At 32.8% G+C, this 25,780-nt stretch overlaps 1 protein-coding gene across 1 annotated transcript; it reads left to right on the top strand.

Moving 5' to 3' along the window:
• Positions 1 to 4,394: 4,394 nt before the first annotated feature.
• Positions 4,395 to 25,405, top strand: LOC143058359 (salivary peroxidase/catechol oxidase-like). Its single transcript, XM_076231862.1, has 12 exons — positions 4,395 to 4,518; positions 5,086 to 5,381; positions 5,610 to 5,733; positions 7,185 to 7,408; positions 9,719 to 9,898; positions 10,551 to 10,593; positions 12,065 to 12,180; positions 15,322 to 15,423; positions 15,795 to 15,899; positions 22,459 to 23,173; positions 23,439 to 23,708; positions 24,780 to 25,405. The coding sequence occupies exons 1-12, from the start codon at positions 4,514 to 4,516 to the stop codon at positions 24,994 to 24,996; spliced, it is 2,397 nt and encodes a 798-aa protein (XP_076087977.1). The 5' UTR covers positions 4,395 to 4,513; the 3' UTR covers positions 24,997 to 25,405.
• Positions 25,406 to 25,780: the final 375 nt, after the last annotated feature.

The following is a 25,780-nucleotide window of genomic DNA, read 5'->3' as shown; positions in this document are numbered from 1 at the left end:
CTTCGTTTAGTATATATGCATGCTTTTTGACAACCGTTTTTCATATGACTTGATATGTTTGAAGGAAATAATACATGCGGAATGCATGCTCATAAGGAAAATGTAGGGAGCTTAACTTAGAAATTTCAATATGTAGTTTACATTCGGCAATCCTCGGTAGAATCCGTCACTCTCCTTATGAGGGTACGGAATCGGCCGAGTTGAGACGAATGGTGTAGTTTAATTACCAGCCAGTAAACAAAAAACCGTCTAGCCTTTCTTATCATTTTGTTTGTAATTTAAAGATTATCATTAAAAGAAATAAAACATTATATATGAAGATTCAGCTAACAGCATACAACTAAATACATTAATAAAAAATTATACATACTAGTTAGAACGCAGTTTAATGAAAAGTTGAATTTCATATATTTCTTTTATTACTTACCTACTTACTTACTGTCCCTGTACGCAATTCTCTTACACAAATTAAAAAAAACAACATTTTCTTGGTTGCTTTAAATGCATCGTGCATGGACAAAAAACACTTAAAGTTGAACTCTATTTGAATGTATATCATACATCACACACCTTCATGTACAAAGTCAATGTGTGGATTTCTTACCATTGCACATGAAATTTTCGACGATAATTTTTTCTTAATTTTCTGTGAAAGACTTCATGTCCAATTTGTACTTTCAAATTTTAATAAAACTGGGATCACGGACCTTGTTTTTCCATTAAAAACATTGAAGTTAGCTTATTTTATACACGGGTTATATAGGGTTAAACTTATTTTTTCCTTAATATTGAAGAAACTTTTAACGATAGAATTGGTTAAAATTCAATGAGATATATCAATTAAGAATATAGGGTCACATGTCTTCTTTTCTTGAAAAAACAAAACAAAACAAAAACACAATTTGTCCTATCAAATTCAAGTATAAATAGTTGCTCTTGATTTTAAGGAGGCTCGATGGTACAAAATTTTCCGCAAATTTAAAAAAAAAATGTTTCATTTCAAATTTCATTTACTAGTATTATACTATTAGTTGTTACTTTATGATATGATACAAAAACAACAACAAAATCGACAGTATATAATAAAGTTCATTTATAGGAAAAAATAGGGAAATCCTATATTTATAAATTAAAAGCATTAAATCTTAATTAAATACACTTAAAGGCACATGATTTTTTAGCGAGCCTCCGAATTTTGTCGCAAAAGCGAGACTGAGCGATCCTACATTCCGTCGTCGGCGTCGTCCACAAATATTCACTCTGTCAGAAGTGATGCTCAGAAAAAGATCGACATCCGATAACCGTATGTAAGCGTCTAAGAACATATTCATTTACTGTATTCTTTAAAGTGGTTGGAAACTTAGGGAAAGTAAAGGGACTTTTATTATACAAGTATGAGTAGGTAGATCTCTTGTGATAAAAACACCACCCACTCATAGTCTATTGTAAACCGTTCCATTGCATTTATTTTGAATATTATTTCAGAATTAATTGCTCACTTAAAAGCTTTGAAGTGCAAATCTAAATATCGTCAACTCCCCTTTGAAAGCTTAAATGTACGAATCTTATTCACTTCATTTATTGAGAAACGAAAAATACAACACGAAAGTGCATACATCTAGTATTTCTGAAAATTCAATTTATTAAAAATATATAAATTAGGCCATTAGTTTATCTCGTTTGAATTGTTAAATTACACTGCCACTGTTTCGGCCCTTTTATAACTGACTATGTGATATGGGCATTGCTCATTGTTGAAGGCCGTACGGTGACCTATAGTTGTTAATTTCTGTGTCATTTGGTCTCTTGTGGAGAGTTATCTCATTGGCAATCATACCACATCTTTTTATATATATATTTGGAGCATACTTTTCAACTCTAGCACTACAAAATCAAGGTGTTTTTTTTTATTATTTATTTTTTTTGTGTTTTATTTTGTTTTATTACTTCCATTTGAAAAAATGCTTTTAATCAATTCCTTTCTAAAACAATTAAAAGGGGGCTTCTTCGCGTAATTTTGACTACTTTACCAAGTCATGAATGACTAAAAATGACTTAAAACTGTATTTTAGATAGATCTCGGAATTTAAAAAAAAAACAACATTAAAAATATGTATCGAGAAGGACTCTTCATAAAAAAATTCTATTGACAGTAATTATATAAATGACCTTTTAGATTCAATTTTATTTGTCTTCTTTATTGAACTACTTAATGTAAAATCCCATGCTCCCCCTTTCTATAAAATAAAGGTTGTGTCTGCCTACAGATATTTTATAGTGTCCCTCACACCGACATTCGATACCAGGCAATGTAAAAAAAATTACAAATCTAAACAATCTTGCGTCTAATGTTATCATTTAATTTAAAATACACAGCACTGTGATAATGAGACAAAATGGTAGGATGTACATGTCTACAACGATCACTGGTATCTCTGATATTGTTCAATACTAAAATTGAAATGGTCGTTTATATCTAGTTATAAAGAAACAAAATATCACTGAAATTATTATTTACTAATCACTTCCTTTTTTTCTGCCAAATCGCATATTTTTACGGATTTTACTTTTAATTCAAGGTACTTTATAATTAAGGATGATAGGAGGCGTTACCTTAACATTCTTCCTTGATGCATTTCACTTACATTTTGTGGGCGTAACTTAAACCAACGAAAATTGTTCTAAAGAGCACTAAGTTTCAGGGGCCGTATCATCGAAAGTGTCCTAAGATTTGTCCTAAGATATGTCTTAGGACAAACTATAGGATAGTCTTAGGACTGTCTTATGATAGGTCTCAGACTATACATCGAAGCTATCCTAAGATAATCTTAACAAACATGTCCTATCGTAGTCCCAAGTACAATTTTCTCGTTGACATATAATGATGCAATTAATTTAACAAGGATATACAAAATTAGTAAGCTTTCTGTATGCTACATTAGGTTTGCACACATTTTATGCTTAAAACTTAAATCTTATATAATAATATAAATGAAAGTTTCAAAATATTTTAATCGAATAAAAGGAAGAAAATAAAGAAGTAAATGTCATTTAAAATAGATACAATTTATACCGTTAAATTGTGTACACATTCATATACGGTAACGTATATGTTTAGTAATAAATAATTAGATGAGACGAACTTAAAGTGCCAAACTGTTTAGATTTTTGTAGTTCAAAGAGGAATCTCGTGTAATCTAAATATAAAAACTCAGGACATACTAGTAAATAATTTGTTTGAAACAGTTTAAATAGAACAGCTTCGTGGAGCTGAAAAGTTAAAACATACGAATCACGTGTCGGGTGGGGGTATGATTTCACAAACCAATTGATCAACATATTATTATGACTTGTCGAATACTCGAATACATTTCTTTATAATTTGAAATTTGTTTTATCATTTCCACCCCCTCCCCCTCCGAAATTTACTTTTTTGTTTTACTAGTGCATGCCATGATATATGCTAGGGTATCATAAAATTATCATAAAAGTTAAAATGGTCTTAAGACTATCATAAGACAGCTTATTAGTAGTCCTAAAGTTTTGACCAAATCTAGGACATATCCTAAGATAAGATCTTTCGATAACAAGACTAAGAGCAAAACAAGTATCCTACGATGATCTTAGGACATATCTTAGTCCTAAGACACCTTCGATGACATGGAACCAGATGTTTTATGCTTGCCACTTAGATAAAAATGCAGGAATTTCCTTAACTAAGGAAAGTCTTAACCAAAGCTGTATGCATACGGTCCCAAACATTTTTACAAAACTGTATTTTAAGTCATTTTTTTGTAATGCCTGTCAAGTGTAGACATATATAAATTTCCATAAAATTCAGTCATTTTTCAAAATGCCTGTAGCATTTTATGTATCTTATGTCAGTGTTTAAATAATAAATATTTGTATGTAAACATTATCTGTTACTTTAGGTGGTGTACCTGAAATATCCCAGTCGTAAACATAATTAATTATAGAAAATAATAAACTGTATTGTTTACTTTTTACGTTTCACAAAAAAAACAACAACAAAAAAAAAAAAAAAACAAAAAAAAAAAAACAAACAAACAAATAGCAGGGATACATTGAAATATTGTCTATTAGACCTGTCGAAGATCCTTAACGTAATTTTTAAAAATAATTTGACTGCTGACTCATTGCTTGTTCGATTGTGTCGCTGGAGCTTGTGTTTATGTGGGTGTTACTGAATAATAAAACTTTGAATTTAATTGAATGGAAACTGCTGAATACAATTTGAAATTGAACCAGGATCCATCCACACTTTGTTACTCCCTTGAGTTTTCTTTCAGATATGTATCCAATCAACATCGAAAGATGTAAAGATTGGAAAGTGTTTCCCCATGAGGAAGTGGACTATATGACTGACACAACATGTATATCTCCTGAGATCAGAGATCGTACAATTTGGTACGGTCATAATGTCATCCTGGTGAACACTATATAAAACACAGTATGATTGATACAAATCGAAAGGTTCTTCATCTTTTACAAAATGTGGTAAGACAATTTTTTTTCAAAAAAAAAAATGTATTCTTCTAAAACAAAATACTGGTTTTATATGCTATATGTTAAAATAGATTTATTAATGCTTAACTTTAAATCATTTTCATTGTGTTTTTTTTTAAATCCTCAAAAATTTCTAATACTCTGCAATTTTCTTAATTATTTTTTTTTAACCAGTTTAAAGCATGGTACGTATCAGTTGCATATGATTTTTGTTTAAATAACACATAATTAGGGGGTACCTATTTTTGTGGATAAAGGTTAACCAAGATCTTATTTGTCCAACGATATTCAAATTTATTTTGGGTTATACGTGCACACTTTGGGACATCAACGAAATCAAATATTCACGTAAATACTTTTTTTTCTCTATCCACGAAAATTGGAACCCACGGAAATAAATACCTTTTATATTAACAGTAATTAATTTAATAATATCAAAATTTTATTCCGTCTTTACATAATTAGTCTATCTAAAGCTATCTATCCTTATGTTTAACTTACCAGTATTTCCTTCAGGTTCAATAATTATAAATACAGATTAATTTTTGAATGTTTTAGGAAGGAAGTGTTTGCATCATTAGTAATTTTATCCATCCTTGGACCAACAGAATGTATTCAGATATCCAATTTAAACACTCTAATGAAAGGCACATTGATGCAAATAAACAAACCATCGAAAACACCAGGAAAAACAAAGCCAGAGATTGACATACAGAATGTTGCCCCGAAACCTGGCGGCGGAATACCAGCTAAAATATCCCCAAAAGCACCCACAACGAAAGACATGGAAACGGCACTGAAAACAGCCACAGCTAAAGTCAAGAACGATGAACTGACTGAACAAAAAATGCCAAGTAATGAACTTATATATGTTTTCTCTTATTTTTGGCAATTCAATCCTTTCTTAGCTCATTGGTTAAAATAATAACCATCGTGGGGTTTCTTAATTATGATCTTAGAAGATGATTGCTCAGGTCTGAGTGAATTGAAACTTTTCTTAGATGGGGCGATTTATAATTACTGATGTATTGGATGACGTTATAAAGATAATGAATATATGTTAAAACTTTTTTTTCAATTAGATTTTGATACACCAAACAGTCAAACAGAAGGATTTGGTCCTCATTTATTGACTAGTCCTGAAGCCATCAAGATCAGTGAATCTGCCCGGGTCATGATAGAAACTGCAAAGAATGCAATGAAGAAGTAAGTTTTGTTTATTGATTATATCCTAAAAAAAGAATGATGACGATGCAAACAAAATCTATTTGCTTTAAAATCGACACATTCATCTATATGACGTAAATGCATTTAATTTCCCATGAACTAATATTGCTGCTTTCATGTAACAACAACATGTCTGCCGATATTTTTATGTAAACCTTTTACTTTCATATTCAAAATGTAAAGAACCCAATTTTTTAAGTTAAAAATCGGTAAATATTAAAAGTAATCGAACTTGCTGCTTTTAACTCTAGGTTTTTTATAAAATGTGATGTTATAAACTTGCTTTTGTTTCGAATCTTTCTTCTCCAAAAACAGCCCTCATTTCTATGCACAAGTAAATAATCGAACACATGTAATGTAGCCATCCAACTGTTTTCTTATCAGTCTTGATGAAACGCGTAGACGTAGATGCTAAATTCATTCAAAACACTAAGGATTTTACTACTAACATGCGTAGATGGACTAAGCTTGAATGTGCAGACAGGGTATACAATGCGACATTCCCGTCTTAGAGTCTATATTATCTTCGTTGTCGGCTCAGGGAATGTAAACTCTAAGACGGAAATACTAGTATCACATTACATACCATATCTGAGACCTGAATAACATAAAGTACCCGAATAGACAAGTTTAAATTATTTACTTTATATGAAAATAATTTCGAAAGTTGGAAAATTGATAAAGTAACATGTAAAAGTAATTGGTTGTATTAATGGTAAAATGCGACAGTATGAACATTGAAAACTGCACTGAAACTCGTATTGATAATTTCTCTGTACCAATGTTAAGTACTGCAAAATAAACTTATTTTTAGTTCGTTCTTATGTTGTACTGTTACACCACTGTCTGAGGTTAGGCGAGGGTTGGAGTTCCCCTAACATGTTTAACCCCACCACATGCTCTATGTATGTACCTGTCTCAAGTCAGGAGTCTGTAATGCCTATAGTTGTTTATGTGTTATATATTTGTTTTTCATTTTTTGTTCATAAATTAGGCCGTTAGTTTCCACGTTTGCATTGTTTTACATTGTCATTTCGGGGCCTTTTATAGCTGACTATGCAGTATGGGCTTGGCTCATTGTTGAATGCCGTACGGTGACCTATAGTTGTTAATTTCTGTCATTTTGGTCTCATTTGGAGAGTTGTCGCACTGGCAATCATACCACATCTTCTTCTTTTTTTATATAATGTTTAATTAATCTTTTTAATACAATTCTAGCGGTTGATGAGGATTTGCAAGACAACACTATACAAGAGATCGAATTTTTAATAGATGTCTTAAAATTAATTTTTATGATTGAAATATTTTAATTCATGAGGAGGTTACTTTAACAAACATTTTAACATGCAATAAGTTTCTAACAACCACTACCCATGGAAACCATAAATAGTTGGACGTTACATTTATATTTTTAATTAAATTTAATTAAGGTTGAACATTGAGAAAAGCCAGCGTGTAAGTGTCCTGGAGAGAGTCTCGAATAGCTTTCTGAACACCATACAGACACAGGCAGGATGTGAGTTTACAGCAGGACTGTGTAACCAAGCTTCCCAATATAGAACACCTGATGGTTCATGTAATAACGTAGCTAACCCATTATGGGGGAAGTCCCATACACCTTTTGAAAGGTTTATACCTGCTTTTTATGAGGATGGTTAGTATATAATGTGTTGTAGAAAAAAATAATATCATGCAAATCCATCTTACGAAAGTCATATCAAATGCACGAATAAATCATATCAATTTAAAAAAAAACTTATAACCAACAAACTTTCTCGAACATTTTAATCTTCGTTTTGATTTCAACATTATGATGGTGATGATGGTGATGATGAACAATTTTACTCAATTCTATATTTCAAGAAGAAAAATCAATAAAATACTTAGTTAAGAATGATTTACGCTATTTCTGTGTTAATTAATATTGCAATAACTCTTATATAGGTCATGTTGTTAAGACCCTATCCAATAATATCCCCTTTTTAGCTCACCTGGCCCAAAGGGCCAAGTGAGCTTTTCTCAGCACTTGGCGTCCGGCGTCCGTCGTCCGTCGTCTGTCGTCCGTCGTCTGGCGTCGTTAACTTTTACAAAAATCTTCTCCTCTGAAACTACTTGGCCAAATTTAACCAAACTTGACCACAATCATCATTGGGGTATCTAGTTTAAAAAATGTGTCTGGTGACCCGGTCAACCAACCAAGATGGCCGCCATGGCTAAAAATAGAACATAGGGGTAAAATGCAGTTTTTGGCTTATAACTCAAAAACCAAAGCATTTAGAGCAAATCTGACATGGGGTAAAATTGTTCATCAGGTCAAGATCTATCTGCCCTGAAATTTTCAGATGAATCGGACGACCCGTTGTTGGGTTGCTGCCCCTGAATTGGTAATTTTAAGGAAATTTTACTGTTTTTGGTTATTATCTTGAATATTATTATAGATAGAGATAAACTGTAAACAGCAATAATGTTCAGCAAAGTAAGATTTACAAATAAGTCAACCTGACCCAAATGGTCAGTTGACCCCTTTAGGAGTTATTGCCCTTTATAGTCAATTTTTAACCATTTTTCGTAAATCTTAGTTATCTTTTAGAAAAATCTTCTCCTCTGAAACTACTGGGCCAAATTAAACCAAACTTGGCCACAATCATCATTGGGGTATCTAGTTTAAAAAATGTGTCCGGTGACCCGGCCAACTAACCAAGATGGCCACCACGGCTAAAAATAGAACATAGGGGTAAAATGCAGTTTTTGGCTTATAACTCAAAAACTAAAGCATTTAGAGGAAATCTGACATGGGGTAAAAATGTTTATCAGGTCAAGATCTATCTGCCCTGAAATTTTCAGATGAATCGGTCAATCCGTTATTGGGTTGCTGTCCCTGAATTGGTAATTTTGAGGAAATTTTGCTGTTTTTGGTTATTATCTTGAATATTATTATAGATAGAGATAAACTGTAAAGAGCAATAATGTTCATCAAAGTAAGATTTACAAATAAGTCAACATGACCGAAATGGTCAGTTGACCCTTTAGGAGTTATTGCCCTTTATAGTAAATTTTTAACCATTTTTCGTAAATCTTAGTTATCTTTTACAAAAATCTTCTCCTCTGAAACTACTGGGCCAAATTAATTCAAACTTGGCCACAATCATCTTTGAGGTACCTTGTTTGAAAAATGTGTCCGATGACCTGGCCATCCAACCAAGATGGCCACCACGGCTAAAAATAGAACAGGGGTAAAGTGTAGTTTTTTGCTTATAACTCGGAAACCAAATCATTTAGAGGAAATCTGACAAGGAGTTAAATTGTTAATCAAGTCAATATATATCTGCCCTGAAATATTCAAATGAATTGGACAACCGGTTGTTGGGTTGCTGCCCTCCAATTGGTAATTTTTAAAGAAATTTTGCTGTTTTTGGTTATTATCTTGAATACTATTATAGATAGCGATAAACTGTAAACAGCGATAATGTTCATCAAAGTAAGATCTACAAATAAGTCAACATGACCTAAATGGTCAATTGACCCCTTAAGGAGTTATTGCCCTTTATAGTCAATTTTTAACAATTTTCATTAATTTGGTAAATTTATGTAAATTTTTACCAAATATTTTTCTCTGTTACTAATGGGCAAAGTTCATTATAGATTTAATTGTAAGAAGCAAGAAAGTTCAGTAAAGTAAGAACTTCAAACACATCACCATCACCAAAATACAATTTTGTCATGAATCCATTTGTGTCCTTTGTTTAATATGCACATAGACCAAGGTGAGCGACACAGGCTCTTTAGAGCCTCTAGTTAAAGCTTGCAGTCTAAATGTCCCTGGTCGTAAAACACAAATAATGATCAACCCACTTACAATACCTACTCGTTTTAATGAAAGCCATTCGTGCATTTTTACGGCGTTTATATTTTTAATTTGATCAAGTACAGGTTATTCTATACCATGTAATGTCAATTGTTTTAGGGTTGGATGATCCAAGAGCAACCGACGTTTTTGGTGACCCCCTCCCTCTAGCCAGAGACATCAGTGTTAACGTTCACACCGTCAGCGACTCAACAACTCAGATGAACGATTTGAGCCATTTCAGTATGGAGTTTGGACAATTTGTCAGTCACGATATACAGATGAATGCTTTGTCCAAAGGTAATGTAACGAAGAGCTAACTGTATTTACCGGTAACTGCAAGACTCTATTTAGTCTTCTGTCTTGATCACGTGGCCAATATTCGTGTTAAGTGTGGTATTATTTAACCGTATTTCCTTGTACTAATCCTCCTATACGTCTTTTGAAAATGAAATGCTGATGACAAAGACGCGTTAGATAATCTTTATTTCTCAAAGGTCACGTAGTCAATAGAATCTTTTTATAAAAACATATAGATGGCGAAATTGCGACTAGTACTCGTTCTTTCTCAAAGATATTTCGCTGAGAAATCCGTGATAGGAAACGCTTCTTTCTCAAAAGACCCTTAGTCGACGAAGCTGTTATAGAAAATGTGTCTTTCACTAAGGACACGTTGTCGATAAAGCCTTCGTAGAGGATGTTTCTTTTTTTTAAGAAAATATGCAGTCGATAAAACTCCAATAGATATTGTTTCTTTCAAAAATGGACACGCCGCTATAGGTTGCACTTTGTAAAAAATACAACTGATTCACAAACCACAACTCTTTTTGGGGAGACATATGTGTAAACAAAATCTTCAAATATTTCATCAGTTCACAAAACGCCAGAAATGTTTAAAATTCACTGTATATACAAACATATGCAATTTATCATTCTTTCTTCTCCATTTCAGGACAGTATATGTCTAATCTGAACTGTTGTCGATCCCCCAACACGTACGTACATGTATATGAATGAGTATTTATAAACATCAATTCATGATAGATAATGTTGACGCATAGTGCTATTTTGTTTCAATTTTCTTAATATAGTCAATGAACATCACAAAATTTGAAGAAAAAGATGATGTTCGTTTCCATTTATTAATTTTAATGTCATATCATGGTCTTACAATGATTTATAGGAGATACTTTGGCATTGGAATCATTTATTAAACTGTTCTTTAAATCTTAAAAAAGTGGTGTTGTCGTGTTGAAGTTTTTTCTAGAAACATAGTTAGTATTTTTATTTGTGTCGTAACGAAATTGGATCAGTGTTGTAAATAATCATGGGTAACCATTTGCTTTGTATCTACTGTCCTGACTTTAGCATGAATAACATTATTTCAAACTTTATGAAAGCTTGTATTAGGACATTCCCCTAAATGGAAAAAAAATAATAACAAGCAATTACTTTTTAGATAAGCGTTCAAAATTAAATCAATCGTCTGAAAAAAGAGACATTGTTCTACAAGGAAAACGATTAGTCGAGTAAAACTCTTGAGTGTTCGAGTACTCATTGACATCGTCAAAATTAACTATCGATCGGAGCACCTGAGATCACCCCTAGTTTTTGGTGGGGTTCGTGTTGTTTATTCTTTAGTTTTCTATGTTGTGTCATGTGTACTATTGTTTGTCTGTTTGTCCTTTTCATTTTTAGCCATGACGTTGTCAGTTTATTGTTGATTTATGAGTTTGACTGTCCCTCTGGTATCTTTCGCCCCTCTTTTAGTTACATATTGTGTTAGTGACCTAATACGATATTTACTGACCCTGTATATATCGTATTAAGTCACTAGCACACTATGTAACGAATTTATCTTACCAACTATCTCTATTTGTTAATTAGACTAGAGTTATTCACATCTTCTAATTTTCATATTAAAGTGTTCAAGTGTTCAATTTTAAAAACTACTTCCATTGATCTTCACAAAAAAACCTTTCAATACAGTTAAATAATCAAATAGTGCCAAAGTCGTAACTCCACTACTAACCGTGAATTGACATAAGCCCCGCCTCCTTAATTTAAATGCTGTGATTCTGTTGTGTCGTAGTTCTCTTATATTTGATACGTTTCCCTCAGTTTTAGTTTGTTACCCGGATTTGTTTTTTCTCTATCGATTTATGAAATTCAAACAGCGGTATACTACTGTTGCCTTTATTTATCCCTACTTACCTAATATGGAATATACACGGTCTCCACGCGGACGCTCTTAACCAATCATATTCCTAGAAATGTATAGGAGGTAAGATAAATTCAAATCTTCTGTTTTTAAGAAAGGGATGTCTTTTTAAGTTTTAATAACCTATGATTATAAGTGTTTTATTTGGCTTAAATAAATCTCACCCTTTCTTTTTAATAGTTGAAAGCATAGACAGATTTTGTATATATCTTACTCCATCTGATCTGTACCTTTGTTTCTATCAGACGTAACTGTTTCCCAATTCCACTGCCATCAAATGATCCATTTTACGGCAGCTTTAACAGAACTTGTATGAACTTTGTAAGAGCACTCGAAACAACGAAGTTGGACTGCTCACTTGGTAAGTATGAAGCAGATAATCTGTATTGTTAGGACATTTTGATAGCAGTCTCGTGTGTATAGCGAATCGTGGAAGGTAGCGCTTACAAAAAAAAACATATGCGAAAAAGTAAAATAACAAAAATACTGAACTACGAGGAAAATTCAAAAAGGAAAGTCACTTATCAAATGGCAAAAACATAGGGTTATACACATCAAACGATTTGATAACAACTGTCATATTCCTGACTAGAAACAGACATTTTCCTATGTAGAAAATGGTGTATTAGAAGTAAAACCAGAAAGAATATGCCGAATGGCAATACAAAATAATGCACATTAAAGTCAGGCAATACCTGATGAAAAAGAGAAAAAAAAACAACCAAAAAACAGTGACATATTCCAACATGGAAAACTAAAAAAAACAGCAATACAAAACCTACAAACACTGGGAATAAATTCAGGTGCTTGAGAAGGGTATGTATCGTTTCTGTTCCATAATTGACACTCGTTTTGTTTTTTCGCTAAATAAACGTTGATGCATCACATTCATATTCTGCATAATATTAACGATTCAAATTTATCTGCACCAGATGATCATTTTGACAACTAATTTTTCATCATATAATGATTCTTGCAATCGAAAAACTTGAAAATCAAAATATAATACAATCACTGAAGAGCATAGAAACTAAAAAGAACAAAAATAAATCACAATCGTTCAATAGAGGAAGTGATTGTATTTACGATAAGTTTATCATATGCGTGGTCATCTCTGAAACAGATATGTCATAAGATGTCAACCAAATCATTGATGTCGTTCGTTAAACGATTGAATGGATGGCTTCCTTCAGCAATAAAAAAAAAGGACCACCACGATATAATAATAATAATAATAATAATAATAATAATAATAATAATTTTATTTGCAAAATCCACCCATATGGGTCAAGCAAACACAAATACAACATTTAATGCAGACAGTGAAGAATTACAAATATAAACATAAAAAAACATAGTTATAAATGGTAATTAATGTAACCTTTGATGGACATGGACCTCATTTTCGCAATTCTAAAGATTGCTTTATAAAGTCACCAATTTCTGTCAAAAGTTCAGATTTAGGATTTAAAAGTTGTTTTAGCTTTAAAAGTGGTTGATAATTTGTAAAATCAGGATTTATGTTATTAATCTTTAAAAATAAGCAATCTCTTAAAGCTTAGTTTAGTTTGCAATATAGAAAAAAATGGTATTCATCATCAATTTTATTACAAAGTTTACATAACCTTTGATCTCTGGGTACATTTTTATATCTTCCCATTTCAACTTCTAGGTTAAGGTCACTAACCCTTAATTTAGAAATTAATTGTCTCGTTTTAAAATTTGATTCTTTTAATAAAGCTAAATAGTGCAGAAATTGGCGTAAATCACCAACAATAAATCAATCAAGCATATAACAGACCCCGTTATGTAACTTTGATGACAAAGAAACTTATGTACTATTCGTACAGTGAGGGAAAATCCAGTTTTGATTATTAGTTGAAGTGTCACGGAACATAAAACAGACCTGAGATTGTTCATAATTTTCATTTCAGTATCAGACTTTCAATGCAATGTGGTTTGCTGATTTTTTTTGGGGGGGAGGTGGGGGATTTGCTTGTTGATGAACATGAAGAATGATAATTTGCACTACATCTTTAAATTAAAATTCTTTAAATGAAATAACAGGCCATTGTTTCTCTCGCTGAAAGCTTCGGATACCCACCAAACTCCTTCCAAAAGGCCTTCGCCGCTTAGGCTGAATTGTCAAACATTACTCCATAGATTTCTATTGTGGTCAATCCATATCTTTTCGTTTAAAAAAATCACAACATTTACCGATACGTGTTGTTGAACTGTTGGCTGTTGATGTGTAAAACTTCAACTTGCAATTATGAAACCCTAAAATACTCATACAAACCTTTGACCTTTAATTCAAGACTTTTTTTTTAATCCAATTTAAGTTAGTTCACATACTATCTATATAATGAAATACAATCGTACTTGTACATAAACGTTCATATTAGTGCACCATGTAACTTTTCTTTTGAAATGTTTGATACAATCTGTGATCATTCGTATCATAACAATTTTGCATAGTAAGCCGACACGTTTTGAAATCACTTTAAGTTAAAGAATAGAACCAGGTGGCCCGAGAACACAGTTATTTCGTAGTGCATTTCTTTTAGACAATAAATTCAAATTAAAAAAATCACACCTGCTCTTTCTCAAAAAGATTTTTACAGTGTAGTGTACTACCAGTGAGACAAATAATATCAAAATTATAGAAACTTCTACCAGCTCTAACTCAAAATATTGACAATTCTGTGTTAAGGGGGTGTAAAATTCAGTTTGACAGCTTCAGACTTGGTAAAATTAGACCTTTTTGAACTGGACCAAATCACTACTTAACATAAAGATTCAGCACCCAAATTTTTTTAACATGTAATTACATCCCCCTACTTAATATTTCATGCATTTAATATCAAGAAATAAATTGGGAAAGTGTATCAAATAAAACATGTAAGTTGTACACTGTTTACACTAGGGACTATATTCGTAGACAACGAAAACCAAAGGACGATAACTGTGTCCTTGGACTAGTCCACCATTTTTGCATAATAAAATGACTAATATGACATTTGTTATCAATTCGTTGATTATGTCGAGCTTTTGATAGTGTCATTTAATTAGGGACTTTCCGTCTTAAATTTTCCTCGGAGTTCGGTATTTTTTGTCATTTTACCTTTTTTTATAACGCTTATCACTATGAAATAGATAAAGGTGACATGCTGTTACATTAGGGAGACAGCAACACAAGGACAAACTAATGCAAATAAAAAAACATATGAATTTAAAGTGTACTCAATAATATCCGAATCGGCTAACCATAAAGGTCTAAAATTATGTTATTCATTATAAAATATTGACGGAAGATAACAAGAAAGATTCAATACTAATAAGTTGAAGGGAAACGGACATGGCATAACACGAGTAAAAGACAAATCGTAAACAAACCACTGTATCGAAAACTAGACTACGTAACACAAGCTCCATCAAGAATTAGTGTTCTTCAAGGAAAGGTACGATGATGTATGGGTAAAATGTCGTCCTTTTATTTCAGGAGAAAGACAGCAGTTAAACATGAATACCCACTTTCTGGATGGTTCTGCTGTTTATGGTTCTAATAAAGTTACTGCCAACAGTCTCCGTCAATTGTCTGGTGGTAAGTAATAATTAACTACCCCTGTAATGCATAAGAAGTTATGTTTCGTGATTACCTTTCAGAGTTTTCTCAAAACCTATGAAATATAAAAGTTAATTGAAAGTGTATATCATAAAATAAAGATGAATTCATTGCAGATAGTAATTTAATTGGTTGGAAAACAAAATGTGGGCCCAACGTCGATTGTAATGATTGAAATTCTGCAGGGTAATTATATGTTTTTTTAAATAAAAAAAAATCTTGAATAGACTATTTCTTTCACCTACCATGATTAGAAGAAGTATTATTATCAAAAAATAATCATATCTGGAATATACTTTTTTTTAAATAAAATTCTTTTGATTACCGGTACATATATTTTTACCATTCAGGTCGATTGGAATCTACCAATAACCAGTTACTACCTAAGGACATACCAAATGCTTCATCATGTAGATTACCACCAGGAAATCCAAATATTAAGTGTTTCAAAGCAGGTATGTAACATATATTAACATTTCTCCAAATTCAGAATCGTTAGATACCATTAGTTACATAGTGTGTTAGTGACCTAATATGATATATACAGGGTCAGTAAATTCCATATGGGTTCGCTCTCACCCCATATGGTATTTACTGACCCTGTATATATCATATTAGGTTACTAGCACACTATGTAACTAATTTATCTTACCGACTATCTTTATTTGTTGAATTTAGACTAAAGTTGTCTTATTTGCTATCATAACACATCTTCTTATTTCTGTATTAAAGTGTTCAAGTGTTCAATTTTAAGAACCTTCTTCAATTGATCTGCACTAAAAAAAACTAATGTAAACGATAAATATCTATTATCAACATCCTTCATATATCAATATTAAACAGAACTTTCAATACTTTTAAATAATCAAACAGTGCCTAAGTCGTAAATCCACTACTAACCGTGTATTGAAATAAGTCCCGCCTCCCTACTAACCTAATATTGAATATACACGGTCTCCACGAGGTCGCTTTTAACCAATCATATTTCTGGAAATGTAAAGGAGGTATGATAATAGTATGTACCGTTTATCATGATGTCTGTATATTGACATTGTAAAAGAGGGACGAAAGATACCGGAGGGACAGTCAAACTCATAAATCGAAAATAAACTGACAACGCCATGGCTAAAAATGAAAAAGCCAAACAGAAAAAACAAAAGTACACATGACAAAACATAGAAAACTACAGAATAAAACAACACAAACCCCACCAAAAACTAGGGGTGATCTCAGGTGCTCCGGAAGGGTAAGCAGATCCTGCTCCACATGTGACACTCGTCGTGTGGCTTATGTGATTACAAATCCGGTAAATAGTCTAATTCGGTAGGTCAAGTTCATGAAAGGGAAGGGGTTTGTAGTTATGACGTAAGGAACATATCCGATATCATTTGTCAACCAACTCGTGATGGCGTCCGTAAAATTTACGAAGGGATGATTTCAACTTCACCATTTGGAACTGGAACTCTTGGTGTAATAGTTTCCTTGTGAGCAGCAACCCTCTATCAAGGAAATCATGATAGGAAATGCAAGCACTGGAATATCGTATCAATTAGGCGATATATACACCGTATGCAGGTGCAGAATGTTGCTACTTAGAAATGGAAAGTTCACAATTGGAAAGCTGAAATCATCTCTTTTGTCGTAAAGTTTTGTTTTCAACCGACCCTCATTATCAATTTCTAGATGTAAGTTAAGATATCAGGCCGACTTAACTGTATCTGTTGTAAAATATGAGCTGCGAGTCACAATAAGAAGCTTTTTGTCGAGTGAGCGCACAGAATGAGTTCAAAACGCTATCATATTAATATTGTTTCGAGCAGCTCATATTTTACAATATCAATATACAGACAACCTGATAATCTTTTGCGTATCACGATTGCATGACATAAACAATTTTTTCTTTGTTTCGCCAGCAACCGAAAGATGACTTGATAAGTTCGGGTCAAACCTATCAAAGTCGGCTCATACATTATGACGTCGCTAATATGTACGGGTTAAATTTCAGCCGTATCAACGTATTTGACGTCACAAAGCCGTGATATGCAATTTTATCATATATTTTGTCGTAAATACAGTAGTTTTGAATATCTGATAAATAGCCTGCTGTTTAATTTATATTGCGCAACATTGATGCGCACCCTTTATAACACCCTGTATCATACCCTTTACCACACCCCTACCATTTATCACACCCTTTATCACACCCCTACTTATTTATTTTCTTCATTTTTACATTACGTCCGTTTTAATTTATGCAAGCTTTTAACACGAAATATTTTCCCTCAAAATGGGTCCTAAATAAACGATACGGTCATTCGGCTGGCGTGACGCAATTTATTGAATGACGTCGAAAACGTCGAGTTTCATATTTTCTGGCACACGAAATGCAACTATAAAAAAAAAAAATTCATTGAAATGCCATACGAAACACACAAAAAAAATAAAAGAAACAAAATATTTTTAAACAACAGCACGCAAATTGTAAGGTAACCAATGTGCTTCGGATGAGTTATTGAGCATTCAGTTCTTTTAAAGCTTTTAAAACAAGACAAAAGTAGAACTGAAGGTAACCAAGGTGATAATGATAAAAAAGCAGTTCATATATACTCTCCTGTTGAAATATATGATACAGCGTATAACACATGGCAAAATCCGTATCACCCTCGACCAATATCATCGCTATAAACAACGCATAAAGGCCCTCGTGCTGATATTGGTATCTCGGGATGATATTGCATATGATACGGATTTTGCCATGTATTATACGATTTATCATATATTTCAACAGGAGAGTATATATGAACTGCTTTTTGATCATTAGCACCTTGGTTACTTTCAGTTCTACTCTTGTCTTGTTTTAAAAGCTTTAAAATATATGGAAAAGGCCATGTATTTATCTCTGTATCATATACTTTTTTAATTAAGAAGATTAACACCGGAAGCTGATATGGATTTTCTGCTCGAGCCGATACGGCCATATCAGCCCATATAGTGACGTCATTGGGCTAATACGGGGTTATCAGACCGAATGTGTAAATACGGCTTGTTTTCTTCCGGTCGTTACACATATGCAAAAAGCATTGTATGAGGCATGAAGTGTATGATAAAAATAGAGATTAATACATGGCCTTTTCCATATCAGCCTGAGTATCATCCAGAGACCCCCATATCAGCCCGAGACGGAGTCGAGGTTCTGATATGGGTCGAGGGATGATACCCAGGCTGATATGGAAAAGGCCATGTATTAATCGCTTTATCATATACTTCCGACAATAGTTTTATGTAAGGCAAATATACAAATGCAAATTAATAACTAAAACAGTCAAAAACTTTATAAAAAAGTTAAATTATGAATTAAATACATTATAATTGTCCAACAACAGCATCACTGCCTCTGTAAACAAAATATTGTCCTATGAAATTTTGTACCACAAGACAATATTTCATAAATATGTATCATGAAATATTGTCCTCGTCTATAGAAAAATGTCCAGAGAAGGACAGATTTTCAAAGTGAAATTTTGTCTGTATACAGACAATATTTCATAGATGAATGCTATGGAATAGTTTCTTGTTAAAGGGGGGTTATATTTGTGTGAATTGAGACAATATTTCACAGATGCATACTATGAAATTTTGTCCTGTTAAACATGTTAAAGGGAGGTTATATTTTGTGTGAATTGAGACAATATTTCACAGAAGAATACTATGAATATATTAAAAAACAATTCTTCAGAGAACAATCGAAGGTCTTTCCACCTCGTTAATAAGAATGAAATTTAAAAAACGATGTTAGAAAATGTCACTCCTTGTTGATGTTATTTGGTTCTTCAAATTGATATAAAAAATAAGACTAATAGGTATATACAGAAGACTTGAAATAATTTTTATCAAAGGTCAAAATCTAGAATGTCAAACTGACATTTGACCTTGACCTCAATTTCAAGGTCATAGGTCAGTGATCTCAAATCAAAAGACCCCAGGTCAATCATTTGTATGGTTGTGGAGAAATACATAACTGATTTGAAATACATAAGGGGAGAAAACTCCTATAAGGGTTAACCAAAACACTTTGACTGAAATAGATTGAAGTTGCGCCTTTCTATAAACAGCAATTTGGCAAACAAATCATATCATTTACTGTAACAGTTTCTTTTGAATAACAATAACAAGCAAAATTCAACCTTGATCTCAATTTCAAGGTCATAGTTCAGTGAACACAAAACGGAAGACCGGAAGTCAGTCACTTGTATGGTTGTGGAGAAATACTGATTTGAAATACATAAGGGGAGAAAATTCCTATAAGGGTTAACCAGAACACTTTGACTGAAATAGGTTGAAGTTGCGCCTTATTGTAACCAGTTATTTGGCAAACACATCATATCATTTACTGTCACAGTTTCTGTGGTATAACGATAACAAGCAAAATTTAAAATTTAGAACATGACCTTGACCTTTGACCTTGACCTCAATTTCCTTCAAATGGACCAAGGACTTCATATCAAAAGACTGTAGGCCTCTACGACTTATAACGTATGAATTGATCCAACAAATCGCCTATCTTAAATTTTCAAAAAGAAATAACTCCCATAAGATGTCTTCCGATCACTGAAGTCAAATAAAACTAAATCATTCTCAAGAGTAGACGAACAATTTGGTGAAAACAGTTTGCAAAAATCTTTTACGGTTTTAGAGATATAGTGATAACAAGAAAAAGGGAACGTGAGGAGATAACTCCTATAAGAATAAGTGTTCGGTCACACAGGGTGAGTTTTGAAACCCCTATTACTGTACAACATCATTGGCCAAAAAATCCATTCGATATGTTGTAAGACAAAAAAGCATCTCAGACGGCAGAAGAAAAAAAAATAATCAGAAGAAAAACAAAAGGTCTTTCCACGAAAAGTGGAAAGACCTAATTAATTTTGTCCTGTTAAAGAGAGATTATATTTTGGTTATATTTTGTGAGTATTAAGACAATATTTCATAACAGATTGTCATTGAATGTTGTCTCATGAAGGGGAGGTTATCAACATCGTCCCGTTTTGTTTACATAGGGAGATACCGCTGTGCATTCTTCGATGAAACGAAAGTACGTTGCTAAGGTATTTATATCTTAAGAGTGGTCTTAAGATAAGACTTAAGATTTAATCGTAAGAGTGGTCCTAAGTGTAGGATTAAAACTTACGATATTGAGAGTTGTCTCATTGGCACTCATACCAATTAGTTTCTTTGATTACTATTGTTAAATGATATATTTGTACTATTTGTAAACATCAATATGTATATATTTATAGAATAAATAATTAGAGGGCCCTTCCGAATTTATATGCGTACGTCAATCTAATATTTACACATATTTAGAAAAGATATTTTATTACATCTTTCGATTTTTGCCCCCCCCCCCCCCCCCCCTTTTCCAACTTATATAGCACGTAAAGTACACTAAGGAAAACATAGATTTTTGTTTAAAGCACCGTATTCAGTATCAGCATGATATATCATTATATGAGTTTTAAACATGTTTTCTGGTCTCAAATTTAAACATCGTAAGGTGTTACTTCATTGAATAAATGTAAAGGAATTTCAAAATTTGCCGTTAAAATGTGAAACTCTGATCTTCTATTGGTATAGTGGTGTAACTTCGAGTCATCACAATCCACGCGTTATAAAAATTATATGTATAATAAGATCACTTGTTCTGAAAGGTTAAAAGGCAGGATATAAAAAACTATAACTCAAAATAGATTAAGTTAGACATAAGTTTTCAGCAGCAAATATTTCAAAAGGTTACAACACTCGTCAAACAAAAAATGACCGGAAAAATAAAGATAGCACACTCTTTTGTTTACGTCCCAAGTCAGGAGCCTTTAATTCAGTGGTTGTCGTTGCTTCATGTATGTCACATATGTTTTTCATAAACTGAATTTTATAAATTATGCCGTTAGTTTTCATGTTAGTTTTACATTTTTTCATGTCGAGGCCTTCTTTAGCTGACTGGCTAAAGGCTTTTCTCATTATTTGGCTGATTCCTGCTCCCAACGGGTGTTCAATAACTCCATAGTATCTATCCATTTTTGCACATAAACTAAAGTTTATAATAGCTAATAATGCATAAAAAACATTAAAATGCAGAATGATATTTTATGCCAATTTTACAATTCGTGTCAGTAAATTAATTGTAGACTTATTTATCTATTAAATAACAACGTAGACTTTTTCGCTGTTTTATTAATTTGTTTTTAAAGAAGTAAGAAAACCAGGGAAAGCATCAAGTTCAAGACTTAGTATATATGTGTCCCTCCAAATCTAAAAGAGTTAGGGACATTTGTATAAAGATTTATTTATTGTTGGGTACAAGAACTAAAACCAATTAGCAAATATTTTTGTTTGATTGCTTAATGATCATGTGTTGATGTTGGGTTTTTTCCTTCTGTAGCATACTAGGATTCTTTTTTATCTTATCAATAAAGGCATAAACATTGTTCATTCTAAAATTTGATAGCGCTTTCATGCCGTCAAATCAATTACGACGTCGAATGACGTCAAATAATATATGTAGTAATGGTGACGTTTTATGAAAAAGATAGGTAAAAAGAAAACAACAACAAAAAAAATAACCACATGATGAATAAAATATATAAAATGTATTCAATAATTGAAGGAAAGGTGGGTTTTTTTCTCAGAAATATTACGAAAGGGACAAAATAATCATTTTTTTTTACACAAAGGACATATATGTCCTTCCCGCAGTAAGCCAGGGGAGGACACATATGTCCTTCCCGCAGTAAGAGGGTTAACACAATTGAAGGTTAAAATGACGTGTAGGAAAACATAACAATTGAATTTCGATTAAACAAATAAACAAATAAAAAAAAAATATTCTGAATTTACAAATACAAAATCTGTTGAGTACCTGCAGTTTAAAGGAATCGTATGTATAGTATCGACTTACCTTCATTTATATCTAAATCTATACCTGCACTGCAATAACTCTATTTGTTTGCTTGATAGGAGATCCAAGATTCAATCAACAACCAGCTTTAATGGCATTACAAACAATTTGGATGAAAGAACACAATCGCATAGCCGACAGACTAACACAATTGAATCATGGGTGGAATGATGAAAGGGCGTACCAAGAGGCCAGAAAGATTATTGGTGCCATGATACAACACGTGACCTATAATGAATACTTACCTCATATCCTTGGTAACCAACAAATGATAGATTTCGAGTTGAAACCAAGAGCCTCCGGGTATTTTACTGGATATGATCAAGCGACTAAACCCCAGATTAGGAATGGTTTCTCCGCCGCAGCCTTCAGATTTGGACATAGCATGGTCAGGCAGAGATTAGCCTATAACGGCCCATCACATTCTAATCAAAGCCCGCTACTTCGTAATGAATTTCTTCGACCAAATAAGCTGTATGATGCAAATGGGGGTGTAAGTTCTATAACAAGAGGCCTTTATGAAGAATTTTCTCAAAAAGTCGACAGAAAAATTACCAAGGAACTTACAGAAAGGCTTTTTGAGAGAACACATGGTTTTGGAGGTGACCTTGCAGCCATTAATGTACAACGAGGAAGAGATCACGGACTGGCTAGTTATAACGTTTGGAGAATGGTCTGTGATTTAACACCCGCTGATGATTTTACAGCTGGTGTGTCAGGAGGTTTAGAGCATCATTCTACAGTCGAAGCGCTGGCACTTAAAAACATTTACAGGTATGTCGTAATTTCATATTTCCAATCATATTTATATAAATGTATCAGTGCTTATTTGTAAACTTTCAAAAATAAATACTGTTATCATCATTTTCATTTAAATGTTTCATTATTTGGTTGTCCTGAAACTAAAACTGCCAAAATGCGCAATTTCAAAGACAGACATGGGAGAAATTAAGAATCAGACATATCTATTGTGCAAGAGACATAGTTTTATTTTCAATGTGTTACTTACCACAATGTATATGTTTATTGTTTTCATTAGTTCCCCATGGGACATCGACCTATTTACCGGTGGTGTATCAGAAACCCCAATACCTGGAGGGAAAGTCGGACCAACGTTTGCCTGTATGATAGGATTACAATTCCGTGCCTTGAAGTTTGGTGATCGATTTTTTTACGAAAGTAATACTGACGTAAAGTTTACTCCAGCACAGCTGACAGAAATTAAGAAGGCAACTATGGCTAGAATCATTTGCGAAAATACTAACATCAACAGCATTCCTTCTGACGTTTTCAGGAAGACTTCTGCCAGGTAAGATAATAGCAAAAGAACTTATCGATTTAGGTGACAAAATCAATGGGCTGCTAACGTCGGTACCACAATAATTACAATAATTATCATTGAAGGTAAAAATAGGTTATGGGATATTTTGGCAAAGGAGTAGGTAAGGACCGATTTTGGCCTCAAATTCGATCAAATTACATTTTTTTCAAAATTGACCGATGTTTTACAAATTGGGTGATGTATTTGGGTCAAATAAGAGACACTTACCACGCAATCCGCTAATGCAATAATTACTTGACATAACTTATCAACGTATTGTTTTATATAGTAGTAGCAGGGTGTCACCTGTGAAGCAGGATATGATAACCCTTTAGGAGCACCTGAAGCCACTCGGTTTTTCGTGTTGCTAGTGTCGCTCAGTCTTGGTTTTCTCTCTTGTTTTGCTACTGATGTTTGTCTTTTTATGGTTATTCGATTTTTTTAACCATGACAATGTCAGTTCGTTTTCGACTCAGGCAGCAACCATTTGATTTTCTGGGGGGGGGGGGGGGGGGGGCTATGTTTTTTTTTTTGGAAAAAAAAGTTTGTTTCCAGGTTTTGGTGAAAAAAATAATTTGTTTTGGACCCCGAGTAAAAAAAAATGTTTGTTTCACCCTCAGCTGCCACTATATGTAATGCTAAAATTGAAAGAAAAAAATTGTCTTCGGTTTGTCGCTAAAAAAATAGATTGTTCTTCGCCGAAGGCGGAAAAAAAGTTTGCACAGAAAAAAAAAACCATAGCCCCCCCCCCCAGAAAATCAAATGGTTGCTGCCTTATACGACTTTGAATATTGATTTGGTATATGTCGTCTCTTTTGTCATTAGTTTTATTACAATAATTATACTTTTCTTGCGAACTTATAACCGAAATGGTCATAAAAAGAACGTGCAAATCAGTGAAGAATATAAGTTTAACACTCACACACAAGGTTATTTCAAACCCTTTATAAGTAACAATGTAATCTTTGTTTTTAACAGAATTGATATTTAATCATAACTCAGTAATGAGTCAGTAATGGCTCAGTAGCATCAATGACAAATCTCATATTATTCTTGTAGTAACTCCGAGAAAAGTTGTTCATCTCTACCGGAAGTGAATCTTCAGAAATGGCAGAATTGTGTTAATGGTGGATGGTCTAGTTATGTAACAATAAACAGATGCACAAAAAGGAGAAGATGTAACAGACCTGCACCAAACGGCTGTGGGAAACGATGTCTGGGGTCGCCAATAAAGTTCACATGTGGAAGTATTTTAAAAAGAAATCAAGAAATTTAAGTGCTCGGGGTAGAGGAGATCTCCCGTAAAATTATATTGATAATGCTTGATTAATAACAATTCATACCCAATCATCACAAATCAGGTAAAAGTTACGAACAAAAACAGATTTCAAAAACTTTGCGAAGCATTAATATTCAAAAACAGTTCTTACAACACCACAACATGTACATAAGCAACTAACAATATTCCTTAAAAAAAATTGAGGATTCAAAAATTTAGTTTTAGGTAAATTGATATAAACATACACGAAAAACAGTGATAAAGATGAAAAAGATTCATTAGATATGTATTTTATAATTCCATCAGTATGACTTGTGATCAAAAATGGTAGGGTGAGAAAAAGACCACAGCTCAAATATATGTTACTGACTTATTTACTCTCCAATAAAAGTTACCAAAAAAAGCTTGTTTGCCTTTTTTCATTGTGTTTAATCATGAATTTTATTATTTTAGGCCGTGTTCACATTGACCTAAACTCGGTGTTTTGTTAGTGTACCTCACGCGTAAACAAAACACAATTACGTTCCCATTGATAAAACTCAATGTTTACATGTAGTATAAATCATGTTTTGTCTACATGCAGTCGATAGTCAATGTAGGCCTTGTGTAGGTTAAGTGTACACAAAATTGAAAATTTTATGTGCACGCAATGAAATTAAGATTTTATGATCAAACTTAAGTAAGGTTTAATAATGTATTCTTCCTGAATCCCCATATAGAGCCCTTCAAAGCTATGCCTCATGGGAAAATTTCCATGATGCATCCTTCTTAACGAGGCTGA

Source organism: Mytilus galloprovincialis, chromosome 14 (assembly GCF_965363235.1).
Source record: "Mytilus galloprovincialis chromosome 14, xbMytGall1.hap1.1, whole genome shotgun sequence".
In the NCBI taxonomy this organism is placed as follows: Eukaryota; Metazoa; Mollusca; class Bivalvia; order Mytilida; family Mytilidae; genus Mytilus; species Mytilus galloprovincialis.
The sequence above is the reverse complement of the archived record's forward strand: the minus strand, read 5'-3'. Positions and strand labels throughout refer to the sequence as shown.